The sequence below is a fragment of the Strix aluco genome, chromosome 5 (assembly GCF_031877795.1).
Source record: "Strix aluco isolate bStrAlu1 chromosome 5, bStrAlu1.hap1, whole genome shotgun sequence".
In the NCBI taxonomy this organism is placed as follows: Eukaryota; Metazoa; Chordata; class Aves; order Strigiformes; family Strigidae; genus Strix; species Strix aluco.
In genome coordinates, this window is record NC_133935.1 from 31,992,235 (window position 1) to 32,016,925 (window position 24,691).

At 39.7% G+C, this 24,691-nt stretch overlaps 1 protein-coding gene across 1 annotated transcript; it reads right to left on the bottom strand.

Annotated features, from left to right (window-relative positions):
• Positions 1-2,136: 2,136 nt before the first annotated feature.
• SLC25A17 (solute carrier family 25 member 17) lies at positions 2,137-23,438 on the bottom strand. The gene is made up of 9 exons (XM_074826742.1): positions 23,290-23,438; positions 18,211-18,271; positions 17,084-17,150; positions 13,963-14,114; positions 11,383-11,499; positions 10,525-10,670; positions 8,808-8,903; positions 3,979-4,061; positions 2,137-3,529 (listed from the first exon to the last, which is right to left on the bottom strand). Exons 1-9 carry the CDS (start codon positions 23,341-23,343, stop codon positions 3,382-3,384), a joined length of 924 nt encoding a protein of 307 aa, XP_074682843.1. The 5' UTR covers positions 23,344-23,438; the 3' UTR covers positions 2,137-3,381.
• Positions 23,439-24,691: the final 1,253 nt, after the last annotated feature.

Consider the following 24,691-nt stretch of genomic DNA (forward strand, 5'->3'; position numbering starts at 1 on the left):
TCTTGACCTCTAACCTGAGGCTTACTGAATAACATTAAAATGAGCTAAAATGTGTTAAATACTGCCCTACTATACAGGGAAACAATCTGTAATCGTGAGAGACATGGTCTAGAATACAAATAGGAGCAGAATTCATTCCAAACATGAGGTACCTGAGGAGACACTTGCTTCACAATCTCTAAGGTGCCATAGGAGTTTCCTACCTTCAGTCAAAGCGTAGGGCAGGGAAAAGAAAGACAGGACAGGATTAAATTAAAATCGCTTAAATTGAATCAAGGACAGAATTATTAATGATGGAACCTGGCTAAGACAGACGATCCTCTCTGCTGCTGTCTTTTGTAATAATCTCTCCCTTCTTTCTTCCCTCAAAATAGGTGTGGCTTTTTTTAAAAAAAAAAAAAAAAAGGAGGAGATCTGTTTTTTCACTTCAAGATGAAAATATTTTCCGTTAGGTTCTCTAGAAGCAAACTGAGACAATTTTTTTGGCTGGAACATGCAGTTACATACTGACCACACAGCGGAAATGCAGTCCACTGGCAACTGCAATCCCAGAGTCGAGGCTCTCAGTGCAAGTACTTATGTGTAGAGCTTCTTGTGCCACACCACCTCATACTCTTGTCTCCACGTTGATTTCCAGCTTCAAATGCCAAAACCATGTCAATTAGGAGTCACTGTTGTCTAAAAGAACACTTGTACATTTTGTGCTGTTTGTCACAGAAATGTATCATTAGTTCTCCTACAACTATTTTTTTTTCTTCAGTGAAGTGACCTAACTAGAGCCAGATTAGCCAAATTGTGTCTTCATAAAACTTCCTGAAGCTATACATTTGCTTGTGAAGGGGCACATCAGCAAATAATAATTTATATAAATATATTTTAAAACTCAGTAAAAGTATTGTATTTTGGTTTTATTTCTCGACAGTATTTATCTATCATGAGTGACTTACAACTTTAGTACCAAGATTAGAAATGTCTTTCATAAATTTTGATAAATTTATGAAAATTATGATAAATTATGCTTTTTAAATCTCAAAGATACATATGCCTTTGAAGCCTGAAATAATTTTAGCAATTCTAATGGAAATGTCACCATCTGTTCAAACCACGCCTAAGAAAACTTGGTCGGAGGGACAACCTGTAGCACAAAGGTTTGCCTGCTGATTGAAAACAAATGATTGAATAATTCCTCAATCTAGTTTGGCTCAGTCACATGAGGTTTAGTCGTCTTTCAGCTAATTCAGTCTAATGTCTAAATCAATACTGCAGATTGCAGGAGCAAAAAAAGTTTTAAATACCATAGGTCTATAACTAAAATGAGACTGAAGATGCTCATGGCTTCAATAGCTTTTGTTTTCATCCCTTTATGAAACCATTACATTTTAACAGCTGGTCAGCAAAGCCAAGTAGAGAGCTTAGTGCAAAATGTCAACTCCAGGTTTAATGGTAACACAGACACAGCCAAGGCCAGCACTCTTCTCTACAGTTGTTCTGTATGCAGCTTTTTTGCTAAAATGAGATACTTCTTTATCCCTTTAAAACCACACTGGCTGGTAGACAAGTATTTTTTTGGCTAGATAGCAAGCATTTCCTTTCTTCTGACAGGTATAGCAACCAGAAAAATATTTCTGTATTTGCAGGAATTGCTCCTTCATGCCACAGACCAGAAAGATCTGAGACACACTGAACTAAAGCTTCTAGCAGCCACCCAGATTTTAGCCAAAGTGGCATGAGAACCACTTTGCATTTGCATAAAGCCAACAGCCTCTCCAGCTTCCTCACAATTATTCTGACAGCAGGAATTTCAAAGTGAGGTAGCTTATCAAGCGCCATACTACTGATTCTGAATTTCTTATTAAAAAAAAGACAACAGACTATTTTTTTCACAGGATAATTCATTTCAGTTAGAAGAATATTTCAATGAAATTCTCAGAATTGTGATTGTTTCTTTTCCAGTGGCGAGGTCTACAGTCTTTCATTAAATTTCATGTCAGCTATCAAAGTATAATTACAGCTTATTACACTTTTTCATTCTTACCTGTCATATGTAAATCCAATTTGGACTGAAAACCACCCAGCATTGAATTAAGAGCATTTTTTCTTGTATACAGATACTACCAATACTCTTAAAAGAAGTAGTCAGTGTAAAGGTTTTTTATTCTTGTTCAAAAGACAGCATTATCTGCAGAATTGCATTCCAACTTCATACTTAGAATCGAGTCTATTGAGATTCAAAAAAAGGGTGTCATTTAGCAATTCAGTACCATGTTTCCTGCAGCACTTAATTCTTCTCCCAGACATTCTTGGTGTTAAACTACCATAGAATTTCTCAACCCTTCAAATATAAAACTGTTCTTCAGAACAATCCTACTGCTAACTTAATGATGGACACAGCAGGATGTATTTGGATTTTATGCCTAGGACTACTGAACAAAACTATGCAAAAAGAACATATACACTTAATGTTAACTGGGACAACAGTTACGACCTTTATGCTTTATGGTCAGGAAAGCATCTGGGAAGATCAGTGGAAAAATAAAGCACATTTTTGAGAGGGCATACCACTTCTGAAGCATAGGGTAGTGCTCCATCTGCATGAGAACATGGCATGAATTCACATATTGTCACAAGGAATGGGGTTACAGAACTTCATGTATTTCTGTGTAGAAGTCCATCTTCTTGAAGCAGTTTGAGGTACTCAGCTTGAAGAAGCAACAGTTATGCTCCTCCTATCTAGCCAGTATCTGTACTCAAAATTTTCAAGATTCAAAATAAGTGGATTCAAGAATGCAGTGTGCCTACTCACTGGTAATGTACATTCTAGCAGTTCAGAAATCTCACCACCAGGTATTTGGGGTAATATCCTGTCACTCTGTGCCACAAACATACTCGAAGTTAGAAGAAAACTACATCAAAAATTTTGTTCTTTACGAATTATTTTAACAAACCAAATATGAAGTGACATAAATACAGGTAAAGGAAAATAACATGAAATCAGACCACCCACTGCTGACAGAAGGTAAAGATAGAAGAATAGTTGAGGACAATCTGAGGGAAAACAAGAAAGCATAGTGAGAGATACTCATTCTTGCCAAGAAAGTCAACCAAATCTTATAGTAGTTAAAATTTCATGTCAAGTGCTTAAATAAGGTCTCTGCTTTGTTTCTTAACACAGTGAATCCACAGAAAAATAGGGAATGGGCTATCCCTGAATTCATGGCAACAGGTCCTATAGAGTGTATTTCAAATTTCTCCAAATAATGGAGATGGAGGTGGCTAGAAAGAAAAAGAAATAGAGAAAGTGAAGACCCTTTGTTACCCAGCCTGGTCTCAGAAGTAGAACGTGTTTTCTAGACTCCATAATCTTTGGCATAGGTTCCTTTTTCAATGTCTGCGCGAATGCTTTAATCCCATGACTGTGAAGGTTGCAGCAGTCAGTTTTTCATACACTAGAAACATAAGAGCAGCAGTAAGGACTGTCTGCAGGAGCTTTGCTTCAAGGCCTTTGTAGAGTCCCATTAATCCAAAACGCCTAAGAAGGAAAAAAAAATACCAAGAAAACAAGTGTGAATAGCCTTCTATAAGTAAATCAGTACATTACAAAGTAGAATTGATATCACAAGTTAATGACAACTGTAAGAATCTTAAATTCTCTCTTGAGTGCCAGCTATGGTGAATAATATTTTAAAGAGAAAATTCTGCAGAAAGTTAAGTCTTTTGTGCAAGAAACTTGCTTCTTTTCAAGACAAGAGGTTATTGAATTGGCATCCATAGATATCCTTGATACCACTTACTGTACAGGTATTCAAGAGAATTTTGTTTTGTGTACTTATTCTGCAATATATTATAAAAAACAGGTGGCCTCAAATGACAAGCTTAAGAGAGGCAAAAAGAAACAAGTCTGATCCAGCAACATTTTCAACATATTAGCAATACTCAAGTCTTCTACGTCATGTTAGAAAAAAAACCCAGAAAGCTCACCTCACTCTCTGTTGTAGAAGGTAAAGAACATTTCTAAGACTGCCTAGTGTTCGGTTCTCTGGGTTCAACCTGTGGCGTCCAAACTGAAAAAAAAGAGCATTTTGTTTGTACAATTTCCCTACAGTGCTAGTCAGAGAACCCAACATATGTGTAAAATCTGGAGAGCCTATCTTAAACCTCCTTTAACGTTTTTCAGGTTATACTAGTCATCAGTGAAGAACTGAGGCCAAAGCCCACACTACTGAACTTCACACAGCAAGCATTAAAACAGTATGTGCTACAACAACCTGTTTTGGTTTTAAGTTGGATTCAAATAAAGTGTTACACATTGGTCTCTTTCAGTTGCTCTGGAGGAAACGGTTTTCAAGATCAAGCATAATTTGCAGTGCCTTAGTAAGGATAGGACATTCAAAGCAAGTTCCTTCTGGCTTGCTCAGCTTTCATTCAACAAAGATTCAAAGCGTCATACATCTGCAAACCATTTGTACATTGAGATTGCATAGTTGAACCCAAAATTTATCTGGCCAGCCATGGTCCTGGAGCAAAACATTTACATGTGGACTGCTGTGAAAGAATCCACGATTGTCTGATCCACCTACCTGGCCTAAATAGTATTTCTCTTTTACTCACTGCATTTGCTTATCCCCAAACTGTTTTTCAGTAGGCATGATAGCTGGTGCTGTAATTTCATGTCTCAGAGTTAAATTAGCAATTTCAACAACTCCTTTTCTAGCATTCATTGATACTCTTATCTGATACAGGTCAATAGTACTGTTAGCAAGCTGTAACTATGAATTATTAATATACAAGAGTTACCACACTTGTATTTATAACAACATAAACAGCTTTTGAAGCCTGTATTATGCTTCTGTGCCAAGAAAGGTGAACTTGAGCAACTGCCTGTGGATGAGTTTCTCCCAGAACTTACTCAGGCCACTGCTACTACTTATTGCATAAGAAAATACCATTGACAGTACATAGAGTATGCAAGAAGATTTAGGTACTTCAGAAATTACAAGAAAATGCCAGAATGACACAGGTCCCTTTGCTGTATGTCTTAAGAACTCAGATGAAAACAGCAGTAACAGAACACTATTGGAAATCTCCCTTTATTAGAAAAATGCATGCTCACAATCCATGATCTCATCAGCAACTAACTCATTTGATACTGATAAATCAGTGCTAAGGATTATTGTCAAAGACTGAGACACACCCCAGAAAAATTACTAACAATGTTCCAAGTTACAATGCCAGTCACTGCCCAGATTACTCATAGGCTTCCAAACTACACCAGGATTAAGTGCTTCCTTCTCCTTTTTTTTCCAGTATCAGACTATTGTTGTACTGCAAACAAAGGTTCATCAAGGGGGAGGGGAGGGGGACGACGGGGACACACATTGGGGACACACATTCCTTTCTCCGTAGGATGTCGGTATTTCACTGATTACTGCAGAAGATTCCCCAAGGGGACTATTGCATTCTCTACACTAGAGGCAAGAGGCTTGAGTTTTAAAGATAACTTTTTCACCCAGTATCACTAAGATCATTAACAGTATTGCTATTTCTCCAGAGGCAATTTATCCACTGTTTACCAACACACAGGCTAAAGAACAGTTTCACTGCATAATGAGTAACACCAATGCCATGTATTTTTAATGACTGAAAAGGAGACAGACATACTAAACGGCAAGGCTGGAAGCTGCATACCACTAACAATTACACAGGGCAGCTGTTCATTATATGGAAGCAAGAGCACTTTGCCAAAAATTTGAAAGCAAAGGTGTGGAGACTTCATTACAAAGAACCCTAGTAACTTTCAAACAACAGTAAGATTCTAAAGGTTTAAGGTTGAAAAGTGTCCTGTATTTCTACTTTGATGATAGAACTTAATTATGATGCGTATGTTTTTATCAATTATATTGAGCTTGTATAGCTTGTGTGTAAATATGCTAAAATTGTATAGTTGTGAGGTTGGAAACAAAGTATACTTCAAGCAGAATGTTATTTCTGAAGATACTAAACCTTTATTCATCGTAACTTTTTTTAACATCACTTAGTGTGAGTGACAAAAACTTCATCAAATAGAACAAAGCTAGCTTTAGATTAGAAAGCACATTAAGTAGTGGTGCAAGTTTGAACCAGACAGCACACCTATCACAGATGCGTGTTCCTGCTGTTCTCACCAGAAGTGTTCAGAATTTCTGGCTATTACTGCTTTCATAGAGCAAAGGGAAAGAAGTCACCCCTAGTGACTGCAGAACTAGAGGTTCCTTGTATTCCCCATCATCACAGGAGAGGATGGACTGGCATTAAGAAGTAGCATAGAGGCCACCTTATTTCACAGTGGGCCACTGTGAGAAAAGTCCCACCACCGCTGATGGTTAGCTGTGCTCTAGCAGAAAGGCAGCTCATCACTGCTCAGGCAAGCTAGCAGTGAACTAGCTGACTTCAGCTGAGGTGAGCAGTAAGCAGGAGATGGTTAGTACATCAAGCTGGCAGCACAACTTAACAGAGCTGCCCCTTTTTTAAAGGGTGACACTGTCAGCAAGAGACAGGATTATTTTGTTCAGAAAATCAAAAGGAGACAGTCGAAATATGAAGTAATAGTCACAAGACCATAATCATTTCTATAGCAACCATGGAAAGGAACAAGGGTTGAAGCTCTTATATTGATGTAGCCACATGAAAATTGCACTGCTGTGCAATGCCAAGGGTAAAATAGAGCACTGCAGCTTTCCTTCCAGTTCTCCTTCATGCCAGCAGAAAACACATCACAAATTAAAACCAGACTGACATTGTGTGCTGGCTTTGGCTGGGGTAGAGTTAATTTTCTTCATAGTATCTAGTGTGGGGCTATGCTTTGGACTTGTGCTGGAAACAGTCTTGATACACAGGGATGTTTTAGTTATGGCTGAGCAGTGCTTACAGAATCAAGGCCTTTTCTGCTTCTCACATCACTCCAACAGTGAGCAGGCTGGGGGTGCACAAGAAATTGGGAAGGGGTCACTTGCCCTGGCTGTTTCCCAGCTGACCAAAGGGGTATTCCATACCGTATGTTGTCACACTCAGTATATAAAACTGGAGGAAGAAGAAGGAAGGGGGGGACATTCAGAGCAATGGCGTTTGTCTTCCCAAGTCACCGTTACGTGTGATGGAGCCCTGCTTTCCTGGAAATGGCTGAGCACCTGCCTGCCGATGGGAAGCAATGGATGAATTCCTTGTTTTGCTTTGCTTGCGCATGTGGCTTTTGCTTTACCTATTAAACTGTCTTTATCTCAACCCACAAGTTTTCTCACTTTTATTCTTTTGATTCTCTCCCCATCCCACTCGGGGGGGAGTGAGTGTCTGTGTGGGGCTTAGTTGCCAACTGGGGTTGAACCATGATGTGTTGCAACTCATCCATACAAAGCTGTATTTGCTTACAATGTCTTCCTGTATCTGTCACTTCAGTAATAGAAGTCTGTGTTGCTAGTTTAAATCCTGAAATGTGTCGAGGCTGTTAAAACAGGGTGAGACATTGAATGAAAGCACCAGCTCAGTTGATCATCATAAGTTATGAAAACTTCAGAAAAGATGACTGCTGGCACAACCACAATGTGGCTGAGACATCTACAGCGCAGATGCCATTTTGTGCACTATTAGGGTGGTGAAGTAAAAACTTCTGTGTCTGCATAGCTTTCATCTACTGCCTTTTCAGGACAGCAGCAATCACACAGTAAATATATTCAAGTCATGTCGGTTTGAAATATAGCATGCAGACTATCAAAAAATCAACATACATTTAGTCCACTCTAGAGAGAAGCTAAAATAATTAGAAAACTTGCATGAAAATCACTTTTTCCAGATGAACAATTAACAAGAAAAATCCCCTATTACACAAGTCTGAAAAGTGATTATCATTAGCATGGAAGGTTCACATTCAATAATTCAACTAATTCTCCAAATTTATACAAGGTTTAGAACCCGTATAATGGCTTTACCATACACACAAGTTAGGGCTTCTCTTTACTCAGGAAAATACCATTATATTCCATGTAGAAACATTTATTAATATTTAACTGTTACAAAAATAATCAAGAAACAATTTACAAAAACAGATTAAAAAGCACAGAAATTAAAGTACAATACACTTGCTTATGTATGGCCAGGTCTCTTCCCTGCCCCCCACCCCCCCAACTTTGTCTTGTTTCAGTATTAAAACAATATTGGTACATACTGAAGGTAGCAGCATTATTCAGCATACATACAAATTGCAAGTGAGAATAAATGCAAGTGTTTCCATTACCACTACAATCAGCACACAAGGCCGAGCAAATTGTTAAAGATATTCTTTATGAGGGAGCTCAGCTTCCCCTGATGAATCATATTCTGGCTACTAACAAGGTCAGACCATCATCCGAATAAAACAAAACCTATGAATAGAACTTTTTTCAGATTACCCTAGGTCATCTGGAAACAAACTGGGTTTAGAGGATTTAATTTTAGCTTCCCACTTGACACATTTTCTATTTATATTCAAAGAAGTAAATCTACATTTTTGTAGTGCCTAAAAGCAGTATGGTGCATCAGCTTCTATGAGACACTGTACCAATGCATTATGTTGCCGATCCTACCAGCTATTTGAAACAAATGTGCACCAGTAACACCAAGTTCTATCAGAATCTGTCAGTACAGGATCAAAGAGAGGCATCATTATCAGTGACTTGCATTGTGCAAAAGGAGCTCCCAAAATGATGGGTTCATTAACACAAAAACAAGTCATATGAACAAGGCTTGCATTATACAGAACAAGTCAGAGGCAATTACCCTGAAATTAAATTATTACTTACCCGCAGAATTGACTGTACTGTCTGCAGAGGATAAGTGAGGGTGGTGGCAACTGCTTTGGCTACTGCACCAATGACAAAAGCATCCAAAGATGTGAGCTATTCAATAGATAAAGAACACATTACTTCCACATAGTAGCAAAACAGCCAGTTACCTGTATGTGTTTGGGGGTTCTGTACTGGTACCTGCTACCAGGTTATCTAAGTATCTTTGGCATAAAGATTTCATGGAGTCTCCAGGTCTCGTAATTTTCAATAGTTCAATCAACTTACTTTCCCACAGCTAAAGTTTATTTGTAACTTCTACCTGCTCACAAGCTTTTGCATTTCTCACTATAACTAAGTTGCTAAAACATAGTGGAGATAAAGCCATACAACTAGATGGATTTAAAGCACCAAGAACAGACAAGATAGAGAAGAAGCATTTAAACCATCAGTCAATAAGCATTTCAGTTTTTGCAACATTTAAACTAAAAAGTCACATGGCACTTGTGAAAAGGTGACAGTGAAACAGTCCTTGAACATAACTTTAATCCTGAGACATGATCACTATGCTATCAGGCAGAATTTTAGTCTTGATGACACAGGCTAAAAATCTCATCCTGTATTAGTTAAGAAAGACCTGCTGGAAGCCCATCCTCTTCCCCAAAGCCCACAATGTTCCATGATGCACCAAATGCACTGTTATAGCCTAAGCTGATTACAGTGCATGTCTGTCTAATAGTGTGTATTAATCACTGAAAATAAGTAGGTGCCCATATCAAAACGTGCTCCAAATCTGTAAAATGTTGATTGCAATCAGAACTATGCACACACATGCACATCTCAAAGTCAATCTGATATACTTAAGACAATCAGGAAAAGATCAAATAAGAAGAAAAACATTGTTCAAAATAAAAATAACCATTGCTAGGGGGGAAAAAAAAAAGTATTTTTTCTCTCCACTGATCATGGACAAAACGTGCCCTTATTTAAGGTAGAAGTAATTTAAAAGAAACACAAGTAGTAAATATAGCAACTAGCCAACAGGCAAATAACAATGCAGAGAGAAGCTCAGCTCATCACTCAGAAGAATGTATTGTCTATAATGTAACTGCATAGATCTGTCAGGCACAGACTGATACAGCTGCAGTATTGACTAAAGATGGTAAAAAACCCCAAGTTTCATTTATACTGCAAAATCGCATGCAAAAATAATTTCACTATGTCTTAAGGAAAAACAAGATGGTTTTCTAACATATTGATATGATCTAACATTTTAATACAGGCAAATGCATTCTAAAGTCACAAATGACTGCAGCTTAAACATGTATGTTATATTATCCTAAAATGCAGCACAAATGCTTTTCAACTTGCTAGAACATAAAACCAACATGAGTTCATATGAGATGCTATATCTGATACAGAGAAAAAAGAAAAAGAATAGAGAAAAAGAAGGGGATTATAAAGCAGGGACAGAAAAGCAATTCTACCTCTATTTAGAGAATCAGGGAGGTATGGTTGCAATGTTATGTGCAATTCTAGTGTCCATCCTTGGAAAAAGGATATTGAAAAATTGAGGGCATCAGGAAAAAAAAGTGTTATTAAAATGACAGGGTTCAGAACAAAACTGCAAGAACAAAAACCAAACCTACATTACTGAATTTGCTCAAGTAACACACATCAAAAAACTTGTCTTATAACAGAGCATGTCCATCGCCTGGCCTCAAAACATACTCACTTGCAGCTGCTTTTTCAAAAGCTTCCGTTTAAAGCCTTCATAAAACATGAACTGTATGGCAGGGTTGAAGACCAGCAGCAAGGAGGGGAAAGTCCCATTCCATAAAGCTAAGACTCCTTCATCTCTTATTATCTGATGAAAGGCATCTAAGAATAAAGGTGGAAAAGGAAAAAAATCATTAAAATTTTGAGTACAAAATTCTGACTGTAGAATATAAGAAAAGTTAAGTTACACTTAAAGTCTAATATGCAAAGTGTATAGGAATTCATTGCAGTCTTTTATGCAATTTTTAATCTTCCATTCTCATCTTGGAAGTTAACAGAAAAACAGTGACAAAGGAGATTCTTGCTCACATCACCATTAACATAAACAAAGCTTCTCATCTACACAGACACCCTGCTCTTTTTAGTACAAGCTCAGCATCAACATTCAGGTCTTCTAAACCTTCTTTAAAATTAAAACAATATTTATTTACTTATTTATTTTTAAAAGGAAGACAGCCTGAACACGTGGGTGAAAAGATTAATGTAAGTGAAGTTTAATTTGCAGATTGTCTGTCTACACTCAGACTCTCAGCTACCACCTCACTGGGCTCACTACTACTCCAGTATTTGTGTGGTAAGATACCTGCCTTTGCAAAAGTTATTTTAGTTACGGGTGTGCATACTACAAACTTAATTACCATCAGAAATGGCCAAGTCCAGTTTCCTGTAAAACTCAATGACTGCGAGGTAATAGGGAAGCACAGAAATCCGGGGTGAAATTGGTTACAGGAATAAAAGGCTTCAGACTTCAGCATCCTTGATATATTTCATTTAATGAACATCCCTTTGGTTGAAGACAACAACAGGTGCTTACCTATTATGCCTTTATAATTGGTTGGTACAATGTCTTCATTCCTAAATTTTGCTCCCTGCAGCTTCAGACGTGTGTTCACTACCCAAAGAGGAGTGGTCAGGAGTACATTCACTACACCTGTTGCAAGACACAGCACAAAGAAAATTAGAAAGAACCAGAAGATTTCAAATGTTTCCTTGTCCCTTTTTACCTTGATTCACACGCTACTGAAACTACTGGTAGGAAGACGGAAAAAAAATTAACACAGCATATGGTGAAAGTAAACTGGTAATTTTGTAACGCGTCACTTCAGGTATCCCCCCCCCAGTGCCACCATTAATTAGTTGTCAGCAGACTGCATGCAATGGGAAGACATTTCTGCTACTCCTCCCCAAAACTAAAAAAAAAAAAAAAACAAAAAAAATCCTGCCAGAAAAACCCACAACCAAAAACCCCCACCCCAAACAACAAAACACACCAAATAAGAACGTGTTGAAGGACTCTTTAGTGAACTTGTTACTTTGCTGCATACTACACCACAGTGAAGCACAAGATACTCTACTTTTTCATGCCCTACTTCACTCCATGATGGCTTGCTGCCTGGCTACTTTCAGAAAGAAACACAGAGTGATAAGGTTAGAAGAATTATTTTATAGGGAGAGATCAAAACAGATAAATGCATGCAGCTTGATTACCAGAATAGAACTCCTACACTGCCAAAAGAATGAGAATAGCTAGCTTCTAGATTCACTAAGTACACTTAGGGTTGAAAACACAGGATTCTGCAAGTATTTTAAGTAAGGCTTAGAAGCAGCAAGAGATTACACTGAGTAACAAACCCCAACAGTAAAGTTTGAAAGTTGAGTATCAGAAATTAAGGAAGAGAAATAGACAAGCATACATAAGGCTGTCTCAATACAAAGAGGTATTGTAAAATACAGTTCTAAACTAAGAGGGAGAAGGATTAAGTGACATTACTTCTGCAATCACCTGGCACAGGTCTTTCCTGTTCAGTAATGACCAAGGGAGTTACTCTGAAGTAACTATGTAAAAACAAGCTTCTGATCCTTCTCATTAATATTTCTGCATCACAGAAACTAGAAAATGCTTCTACATTGGTTGCTTTGGTAGAACTCTGAGTGACAGATTGAATTATTCAGTTATATTGAGATGGACACACTACATCACTATCAGGAACATTAAATCTGAAAAAGGTGAAACTTTACTACCTACATTTTTTTGTGCCTGTTTGTTCTTTTTCCTTTCCTTTAAGAGGATTCAAAAAAGCAGAATGTAAACATAACTATATTTCAGTATCCTTCATAAGGACTACAGTCAGCTCTCGAAAAAAGTTTTGAGCAAAATCAAGCACTAGAAAAGGCAAGCCACATTAATCTCTCAACCAAAGTCAATGTGATTACATTAAAGGAGCAACAGGTTAGAGCACAGTCTACTTGTAATTTTTCACACAAACTCAGTTAAAGGAAAAGTCATAAAACATTATTTTCCAGACTGGAAGGGAATTTTACTGCATTTTTCTAGTCTATATTGGCTACCAGTAGTAGGAATGAGATACGGGTATGGAGAATTACCAAACACCTGAAGTGGATTTTTTCATTTTACACCAGATATTATTCCATTACAAGGATATAAACTACTGACATTGAAGAAGAGCTAGTCATTTAACTGATAAACTGTTACCCTAATTCCAGTAGCCTTTTATCCAGAATGTAATTATATGGAATTTGACCCCAGTGATAAAGCCAACTTAAGAATTTCCTTCCTTACTTTCCCCCAACTATTCAGCCATTCATTGTGCCTACAATGAAAGTAGAAGAAACTAGCAAAAAGTAAACAAAAAAGCCTTCCCCTACCTATCCCACACACCCCCCACCCCCACAAAAAAAAAACCACAGGCCTTTTTTGCAAACTTTTTTAAAAATCAGCTTGTTTTAGTGTCGTTGCATGAGCAATTGTTCCTGCAGAGTATTACTGGCAAACACAGGCCCACAGTGGTAATTTTTCACACTGGATTTGCTAGAAAAGCCACTAAAGTCACCATCCCTTCACAAAAGCCACTGTAGCATCCACATGAGAGGAAGGGATGAAAAAGAACATATAGTCCCACTGGACCTGCATATATCTAGGGACTTACTGTCACTTTCAGGTGATGACACAAAACAAGTCTGAAAACTGACACCTAAATGCTTACATTAAAAACTCTTATCCTAACTGGAAATATTTCAGAATTAGCATATATCTTTTCCTCTGAAAAAAAAATATCACCTCGGCCTGCCACTTGTCTTCAACATCTAAATGATGATGCTTAGATACCATGCTAAACAACACAGCAGACAAATAAAATACTAGACCACAACAGCACTGTGCTTTGCACCAGAATTCACAACAAGACAGTTTATGCACCTACTTATGAGGTGGGGAGGACACAGAAGAGCAGAGCTGTACAACAAAGCAGGTCTGCATGTAGTGGGATGTAAACACTCAGTGGAACCTCCAGTGGACTTCGTAAAGAAAAACATTAGATAGAATATACTAAAAAAAACCCCACCTCAATTTCATCAAAAAGGTATTAAGTATTACCTGCAACAACCCCAAGAACCAAGTCTTTTCCAGTGGTCGAATGCTGACCTTTGACCCAGAGAGCTTTAAGACTGTTAAATGTATAAAAGTAAACAAAATTGGAGCAGCAAAGGCTGGAAATAACAGGGAACCATCCTCGATATGGTGCCAACCTAATGGAGAGGAAAAAGTCACGGTAAGGATCAGCAATGTATTTATATGATCTGGTTGATTTTACATATTGGTGGAGGGTCCCAGAGATACAAAACCATATCCTACATACAATACTAACTAGGTATGTCTTAATCATTAATGATAACAAACCATACTAAACAGTACCATAAAAAAAAAATTAAGCACTTATATTTATAAATTATAGTGATCAGGAAGAATTCCATTGAAAAGGAGCTGTAGAGGTACAATATGTTTACAGTGAGAAGCTTGGGGCTCGCTCACTCCAAAGATGAGTATTACCACCGTATTTGCTCTCTACCAACAGCCAGCGGTGAACTACAAACATCCAGGGGATGAACATATGTTTCAAGTATGTACGTTAACATACAGACTGGTCAGTCTGTTGAAACCATATACTAAAACATACCAAGGCATGAGGAGAATTCTCATCTTTGTTGAGAAACGGAGGCTGTCAGTCCAATACAATAGATAACATCTCAGTAAAGAGATACTCACATCTCCAAGGAAACAAAGCAATGCTTAACATAGCTGAAAAAAAATTAAAGACAACTACTCCTTCAATACAAAATAAAAAAACTAGAGTAACAAAGAAAAAAAAAGTATGTCTGGATTCTCAGATAAAATTTAAAAATGGAAGACTAGTTACTGAAATTAATATACTCCACCAAGGAGAGTTTTCCAAAGGATGCAACCTGAGGCATGAGATATGCAGGTGGGAGGAATTTCTAATAAACGCCTTGCAGTACAGTCTGGAGCAAATCAGTCAGGTAAGTGAGAAAAAGGCACTACTTATTTAAATTTAACTAGATTAATCACAGATGAAAAACTGAATACCCCCTTATGATTCACAGCTATCTTATTTTTCAGGTGCTGTGAACAATCATTGTTTGTGTATCAACTAAATTATCTTGATTTACAAATTATTTTGTAACAGCTGACTAACACAGCTCCCTTCTCTGACAGGCCTGATGAGCCTGTAAAAGAGGGACACCTCAACAGTTGTCCTACATCCCCAGCATGTTCTACAATACATCCAAAAAACATTTTCACTGAAGTGGCACAGGACAGGTATAGAACTGGTATCATGTTACGAGCATAAGAAATCTCCTCAACAACCAGCAGTAATCATGAAGGCTCTTTAGTATTCATTAAAATATTAGGAATACACAGAATATAGGGATCCCCAAGAAGAAGACCATAAAAGATGCAAGGCTGGTAAATGCAGCACCTAACTGTTCTCATGATGTAAATGTTAGTTTTTCATCTTAGATGCATCAAGAGCTTCTCCCTCCCAGGTAGCTGGGAATACACCACATTATTAAGACCGTTTCTGAAGTTACAGGGTTAGCTGCTAACCATACAATTGCAAATAACCATTACAATTACAAATTAACTGACTATACAGTTGGTCATAAGTAGAATTAAAACAATTTTTGCATCACCTCTCTCTTCAGTGCTGGAAAAGAAAGGAAGAAACACTCTCTGGGGACCATGTCCTCTAACTGAGAGTGTTTGGTTTTGCTGGATTTATTAAGAACAACTTCTGATGATTTTCAAACAAAACATCTTGCAGTACAAAACATGACACTAAGACAAAAACCATTATTTTAATGACTCAAGTTGTCAGTGCTAGCATCCATAATTCACACACAAATACTTCTGCACACAAGTAAAACCTAAGTTTGTGTTCCAAAGTGCAACCTTGAGAAGAACTCAAGTGTACACCAGTGAACACATTTATATCATCTAAAAAAGGATGAAAGTATAGGGAAGAAAGCAAAGCTGTTTGATAAACTTCTACAGAAAGTCCATTAACTAAACCTGCTTTATCTAGATGAGAAAAGCAGTCTCACAGAAGTGTAATACAAGACAAGAATCTACAAACTAATGTGAACAAGATGTTTACAATCTCACATCCACGTTTCAGATTTGTTGTTGTTTGCGGTCTTTTTGTTACTCCAAACACATCTGTAAAACTAGCATCACTGCTTAGCCAGGCTTTCCCAATATATTTGGATGAAACAATGTTCCCCTCTTGCCAGAATTATGGATTTTTCCATTTCACAGGAAAGCAGGATGATCACTTTTGCAGTCTCTCCACTTTCTTTTTTACTTCTTTCTTTTTTAATTGAAGTTTACTTGCCACCATTATGTGACAAAAGTAATGCGGGGATGTGACCAAAAGGGATCACCAACTGGCTGACAAGTACTCATGCATACAACTGCCAACTGCTCAAATTGAAAGGTGGCAAAATATTACTTGCCAAGCTAAACTTTTGTCAATTTTTAATGTCCTGAAAGTTCCAGTCTACTTAAGAGTTCCAGGGATTCACTTAGGAAAATATTGTAACAAGGACATGCATACAACTGTTTTTCCCAGCCAGTTCAGCTCAGACTGTGTGGCAAATACTGAAGCACAGTATTGCTGAAAGTTAATTGCGTTTAGATATATCTTGAATCTTACCAGCATAAAGAGTCAATTGTTTACTTCTACAGGCTTAGGAGGAGAAAAAACTTTCAAGTGGGAAACATGTCTCAGTTCTCCTGTTGAAAGTGGCTCAGCTGCCTAAGAGTTTCATCTTGGTTATGAGAAATGGACACACCCAAGAATCCAGGCAGACAAAGCTGGTTTATCAGGTACACAAAGGTACGTTTGCGTACAAACCTGCATTTCTAAGGAGGCACAGCTACCTCACTAATGCAGGCACACCGTTACATCACTGAACAGATTGGCTGCATAAGGTGCTCAAGAAAGTTAATCCCAATTAGCTAAAGACAAACACATAAGATTATGCAAGTCATATCACACTTCTATGGAGACATTTTAAATCAGAGTAAAAATCTGTCCAGACAGATGTGGGCTAACTATTCCACTTTAAAAAGCAAATTCAGATTAGTGTTAGAGCTTGACTACATGAAGACAAGCAGAAAATTATTATCTACTCACAAGCCTTCTTCTTTGATTATTTCCAATAGGACTGCTGGTGTTGTCTTAGACTTCCGCTTCTCATCAACTGCAAAACAAAAGAATCAAACTTTTAGATTATTCCAATTTTCAGCACTCCTTTTCAAGTCCTTAGCCTTCCTGCTCTGAACATACCCCACAAGAGCATGTTTATTCTTCCTCATAAAGGACAGACGCTCCCTATTTCTGCAGCAATTCCAGAAAGCATTACCTTATTTTCATTTGCTAGGTAAGGCTACTTCCTTTTTTTATTCTTTCCCAGACTAGCAGGTTCTGTTATGCACCAGAGCATCTGTAGTTACCAATTCCTAACCTGATAGTTGTGACATGAACTGAAGGTAGGTTTTCCCTTAGGTAAGAGACTAGAATTGAGCCTAACTGCTCTCAAAATTGTTCCTTTGACTCCAGACTAGCACCACTAGCAGAGCAATCACTTAGTTAATCTGCAAACAGCTAAGCCTTAGCAAAACACTGTCTCTTCCTGCATTGAAAGCTGCTCAACAGTGATATGGTGCTCATTTCTCAACCACATATTTCTGACAACCTGGCTGATGATCTCCCTCTAGTTCTTAATAGCACTTTAATCACAGCGCTAAAATGCGTGGTGATTCTGTGACTTTTGATTAGAAGATAGAGTGTTAGAACAACAAAGTTTATACCCAGATGCATTTTTTGTAAATATAGGATGTTCCTACTCCCAGTTCTAACCCTGACTTTTCCCTTTAAACCATTTTCAGGAATAATTCTAGGCTAGTTTTTCATGACACTGCCCCTGCATTTTGAAGTGTTCTCAGCAGCCAAAAGCAGTAACACACAAATGTAATCCTGTGTAATCTCGCATCTTTATTTTGCTTTTTGGTCTTAGATAACCATTTAAAAGCCACATCTGGCCACAGATCACACAGCTAATTAAAAGGTTGCTCAATACTTTCAAAAGGGAGAATTACCTTCAGCTGGAAAAATGGTGTTAGTGATTAAATGGTGTTAGTGGTACACAGGTAAGATTCTTACTCATGCAAGATAGTTCCCCCTACAACCACCCTTAGAAGTGCCCAAGCCAAGATGAACAGAAACAGCATCGTACAAGGAAACTAGAGTTTGACACTTACCCTGAAGTCTAAGCCTAGCTGTATCCAAAGGAAAAAATACAGTCATTGCAGTCATACTGCCCTGAAAAACAAAATAAACTGGCTATATAGTGTATCAGTTGGTTGTACAGATGCCTGCCAGACGCTTTGTAGCCCTTCACTTCTCACCCAGAAGCCAGTCTACTGAGTAAGTTTAAAAAGGTGATAAACTCCATAAGTAACAATGTCTATTTTAAGTGATTTTTGGTCCCATGCTTACAAAAAAGTTTTTATGTCTTGTATTAGATCAAGCTAAAATTAAAACCATTAGAAGCTTTTTGCCCAAAGATAAATTTTTTAAGTCTGAAAGCTGATAAATTGTGTGTCAGAAGACAAATATATTGCACTTTCTCTACCTTCCATTAGCCTCAGCATCCAATTTCTAGTTTAAAAAAAAAATAAATTACTATGACACAAGCAACCATTGTGTTACAATAACCTTGTTTTGACTTAAGAAAAAACCCAAACTTTTGTTCATTAAAAAACTGATAGTACAGGTTTTTCAGGACTTAATCTGGCATTGTACTAAATTCCAATTCAGGCAATAAAGATCTCCCTACCAAGACACCCCGTGGCATGAATTACATATGATGAATTAAACCATGACCCAGATGTCACCAGATTCACTTCCTGTGAATCCAACACTCTCTTCACTTCTTGTGCGATCCAACCATTAAAGCTTCTAAATGAAAAAGCCAGCAGTCACTCTTCTTTACAACAGGGTTAAATACTGTATTTGCAAATGTCCTTATCAGGTGGCTGTTCCCTCTCTCTCCACCTAGTTGATATCTAACTCAACAAGACTCTAGCTTGGTGCAAACCTGCTAACAGTGTATGGTAGTATTGAATACATTAAATGGCTGCTAAAACTCTGGTACTCTTCCATTAGTAGCCAAGCAAACTCTTTAAATGATAGGAAGGTCTGGGATATCGCAAGTCACACAAGCACTGTGTTTAAAGCACACTACATGGTCTGACTTGAACTATTCTAGAGCTATGGTATGCCATACATTTAAGCAAGCTTTGCCTCTGGAAACACTCCAGCTCCTGAGCAGGCTGCTTGGACCCTTCTCTACAACGAGCAACAGAGGATTATTTTGCAGGTGGTGTTTTGTAAGGCAACTCTTGGTTGAAGCCTTAACAAGACTTAAGTTTCTCTAGTTTTCATAACACCAAGTAGCAGATGAAAGGAAAAACTTGGTCCTAATTACCTGGTTATTTTAACCCATTTAGTTTGGGCTCTAGCCAAACAGGTTGGTTCTGCTCTCTCAGGTACTTGTCCTGTGTCTGCTCATTCTTGGTACCTACTGTGCACACAGTTGGACAGAAAGCAGGATTCATGAACCCATCTGACTAAAAATTTACAAAAAATAAATTTCAGTTAGAAGGCTACTGCCAGCACAGAAAGAAGTACCAGAAAGTGCCAAAATATACCTTCTAATGACAGCTGCATTATAGCAACTCTGAAGCCAACCTCAAAAATTACACACACCTATGCACAGAACAACCACAAGACTGCACAGTCACTACAAGTTCCAACCTTCCCTTGTTCAATTTATCCTGCTTCCATCCTTCCAAAGTGAGATTTATCCTGAATCCTCCTCTCAGTGCAATCCACCATATAACACCACACACACCTGCACTCAAAATCAGAAAATGGAAATAGGGAAATAGTTGGGGTAGCAGCACACAGGACAAATGGGTGGACACAAGGTACAGAACAGAATGTTTCAGCTGGATCTACAATGTTCATCTGGTCCAACTGTGTGACCACTTCAGGGCTGACCAAAAGTTGAAGCGTATTATTAAGGGTATTGTCCATCCAAATGCCTCAAACACTGATGAGGCATCGACCACCTCTCTAGGAAGTCTGCTCCAGTGTTTGACCACCCTCTCAGTAAAGAAATGCTTCCTAATGTCCAGACTAAACCTCCCCTGGCTCAGCTTTGAACCATTCCCACATGATGAGCCTTAACGGCTCAAACTGGTTGAGAACATAGACGAAGCCACAGCTCAACAGAATGGCATGAGCTAACTTAACTGATATAACAGATTACTGCCAATAAAAGATAATTTGTACCCTCTCCCCTCCTTTCACTAAATTGAGGGAAATAAACTCAGAAAAGCAGAGTTACTTTTCTCCTGGGTTTACAAATGAAACAATTCAACTACATGGCAAAGAGACTGCCAGAAGCACCATATGAAGGAGACAGGGTTTCATGGCCAGAAGTAAGGGAAAGGAGAGGGATGAGCAGGACTAGCCCTTTCCCCAGCAACACAAGCCCTTGAGATGGGCTCAGATTCCTTACTGAATTGCACTTGAGAGCAGCAGGGAAAGTAATTCATATTACTGACTGCAGGAACATATGCTGAAATGTATGACCCTCTACTGATGAAAGGGTGAGGCTTCAATCTCCGCCTTCCCACCACCTCCCTGCCGGCACTGAATCTCGGCATTTTGGCAAGTCATGCTATTGCTGAATAATCACTAGGACAGGTACAAACTGGCTTAAACGATCCCAGCTCTTCATCAACTGTATTTGCATCCCCGTCTCCTCCATTCTGGTGGCATAACTTTTTGGGCCCCTACGTGACAATGCAGACAAGGAAACTAAACTGTCTGGAAAATAACTTTTTCCACTGGGCTACTTCTTCAGTCAGATCAGTTCCCTGATCAGCCACAGAACCACATAAACAACTGTGCAGTAGCCAAGAGGTGGCAGTAAGTGGCCAGAACAAATGGCCTGAGGTGACTGCTGCCAAGAGGAGGTGTGCAGGATGAAAGCCTAAAGTTTGTTTTTTCTAAAAAAGAATAATTAAAAATTTAAAATATAAACAAAATTTAAAAATTATGTTGTCAGCTGACATTGAAAGTCAAACAAAGCAGCTTGACTGCTGCCATAACACTCCTATAAAATTCTCATTCCTACAGCTTTTGTAACAGGAAGGTTACTTTATATAGCTACATGCAGAGTTAGAGAACACTTATGTAATTCAATTAAAGTTCACAGGAAATCAAGCACTGATTTTTTTGCTGCTCACAAAAGTATTCATTTATCTCAGGTTTGACCAAGTAGCCTAGAAGATACAAACTTTCACCATATTAGAACAGAAATGGAAATTATCATGTTGTGATCTGGCATGTTCTTTTGACTCATTATCTCAGCACAGTTCTGTGGGTTGCTTTTTTCTTTTTTAAAATTCTTGCATCATATCCACACGTCAGTGTGCTTTATAATAATTTAAACAAATGGTGAGCCGATATCAGAACAGCTGGTACCCATGCCAAAGATCTTGCCAAAAAGCATATGTTACGGAAGCAAACAGAAATCTCTAAAACGATGAGTGCATCTTTACCGTAACAAAAACATATCAAGGTTTCCAGCATAAGGCAGTAAGAAATTAAAAAGCCAAAAAAAGAAAAAAATTCTTGCTCCAGAGCTTTAAATTGTATATGAATATTAGTGACAGCAAGTGGAAGTCACAAGGGTACAGAAGTGTCCAAGAGCTCCAGAAAGTTCCGTCCTTCATGCCAACATATAAGCATCTTCAAATAAAATAGGCAATTTCCATTATCTTAATTAACACCACCAAGGGACCTGAGATACCATTTCTTTACAAGTTTTAAGTTTCTGGAGGGATTTATAAGTTTGGTTCTTACCACACACTTTGTTCAGGAGCACAGCCTGATTAGAGTGATCTGTTTATGAGAGGGAGAAGCTAACAGTGATGGCTAAAAAGTATCACCAACTTCTGTACAAGCCAGCAAAAGGAGAGCAAGCAGTATTTCAATAATGACATCATTTGAGAGAGTTCCATTTCTTGACAGTGGAAACAAAATCCCCGTTGCCTTTGATGCTTAAACAAGCAGACTAATCCCATGTTTATTTATGATGAAGACAAAACACCCTTTAGAGTCTTCCTTTTAGAATCACCCTTAATTGTTCAATAACATTTAGTGACTTCCATCCTATAGAAGACATTGCAAGTTCTTTTAAAGGGCTCAAATTAGAAGAGGAAGTTTTGCCAGAACAGTAGATCAGCAATTGCTAAAATACACATTTAGGTGTTCTTGCCAGTCTGGAATAACCCAAGAGTAGAGCTGCATCAGCTTGCTTGAAATCCATCAGTATGCCCAGTCCAGCATACTACATTGTGCTAGAATTCTTGATCTGTTGGAAGTACAGGGCTGATTTGCTATTTACAGAGCTAGCACTCATTCATTCAAGGGCTAGGCATGCTAGCAAATCTACAGAAACTAAACGCTTTTTAATTTACAAGTGTCATATGAAATATTTAATTCAATAACGTATACAAAACTCCTCTAGCTGCACTGCGCTTGCTTTATGTTTTGATTAAGGCCTAGGCATGGTTTACAACTTCTTAAGTATTTATAAGACAATCGGAGAATGCAGATGCTTAATACAACTCTTACATTACACGGCTGAAGTGTTGTCCCTCTACCTTATCTTCTGGGAGGCTTAAATTTTCATAGTTTGACGCCCAGCTTCAGATGCTTACATGCTCCCTTTCTAAGAAAGCACCCCTGCAGCTCAGAGGAAGCTCCAGCTGCTCGGGACAAGAGCCAGCCTCAAGGCTTATCCATCCCACCTCCAGAACTAGTGACAAGCAAAAGGAGGGCTTTGCCAGCGGGGTCGCACGGGTCGGGCGGCGGAGCTGAGACTCCGTGTCGAGGAGCCATCACCCCAAAGCCCCCTCGTGACGGTGAGGGCTTGGGCACGGCCACCCCCAGGTGACAGCTCCGCACCACAGCCAGGTTACCCCAGGCCTGCTGGGCCTGCCCGCCCGCACTGCCTCACCCTCCCCAACCGCCCCCTCAGGCGCGGCCCCCCCGGCGGCCCCTCAGTCAAACAAAGGCTTAAGGCGGCCCACGACCTCCTCAGGGCTGCCTCGGCTGCTCCGCCCGCCCTCCCCACTCTCCCGGGCACACGCCACCCGCCAGACCCCTCGGCCCCGCCGCCGCCGAGACACCCCCTCCCCCCCCCGGCGCCGCCCGCAACGGCTGCGCGGCGGGAGCCCCGAGCCGGTCGCTCCGCTCACCACAGCCCCGGACACGGCGTGCACCAGGCTCTCGTAGGAGCCGATGGAAGACATCGCCGCGGCTCTCGCGGGCTCCGCCGCCAGCCGGCCCGGCCGCCCCGCGGCACCGGCGGGATCCAGGCGACCGACGGCCTCCCCGCCTCGCGCCACGGCACCCGCCCGCCCACCGCCGCCAGTGGCCCCGCCCTCCGGCGGGCCCGGCGCATGCGCGCTGCCGCGTCTCGGCCGCCGGCGGGGGGGGGGGGGGCGGGGGGAGCGCGGGGAGCGGGGCGGGGGGGGCCTTCCGTGCCCGCGGACCCGGGGCGGTCAGGCAGGCACACACCCACGAGGAGGGGTGGAGGGACAGCTTGGGAAAGCGGTGGGCGGGGAATGTTCGCACCTGGCTGTGAGAGAGCAAGTCGGGGAAATGCGTTACTGGAATCTCTGGGCACTGAAAAACAGGTTGGAAGAACAGATCTGAGGCGCTCTTTAGATATCTAGGTTTGTACATCAGGGTTTTTCTCTACACCAAGCAGACCTTACCTCATGGAAGCTTGGAATAATTTCTGTGGCCCTAAGAAAAATACAGAATTAGGGTAGATACTGGGAATACTGAGGAAATCCATTGTTCCTTCCTCACAAACTACACTAGTATCTTTTCTCCCAACCACCCGCTTCCCTTTCCCAAACATTCCCAAGCATCTAATTATGAAGAGGAGACAAATTTAACTTTGTTTCTACTTTTTCTAGCTTCAGCACATTTCCCTTCTACCAAAAGTCCAGTATCTTTAACAGTTTTTCAAGCCGATCATTTCTTACTTCTTGCTCTATGTGGACCAATCAAGCCTGTTGCTTTTTCTATTTTGTTTGCTCTTTCCCAGTCTGTAGGCCCTTACTCCTCCTCTGCCTTCATGGCTGAGAGACTGCCCAGCACCTGCGGCTAGAGCACCCCGTTACAAACAGCATCTCAGGCTTGTCGCTCCCTTTGCTGGCTGGGGATGGAATGAGAAGTGCTACAAAGACAGAACTAGACACAGGTAGCTGGTCAAAGGACAGGGTAGCCACTGTTCACAGCAGTTAGGGCACACAGTGACAAGAGTATTAACTACACAGTTTGGAAAATGTCAAGAATCCTCTTAATCTTTTATGTAGAAGAGGTTCTGAAAGACAGGAAGTAGCTGAAGAAATGAAACGAGGTTGGACATGCCACAGTTTGTAAAATCACTTGGGATGGTGTCTGTGTGTGTTCCTGTCCTCGATTTTTCTCCATTCTTATATCATACACTGGTTTCCAGGTAGCTTCAAGGTTTTGCCTGTGTTAACAATCCTTCCCCTCTTCTTAGCTTCACCTATACTTCAGAAAAAAACTACAATTAAAGATAAAAATGCATATTCACCTTAACTTTGTATCATGTTACTCCTG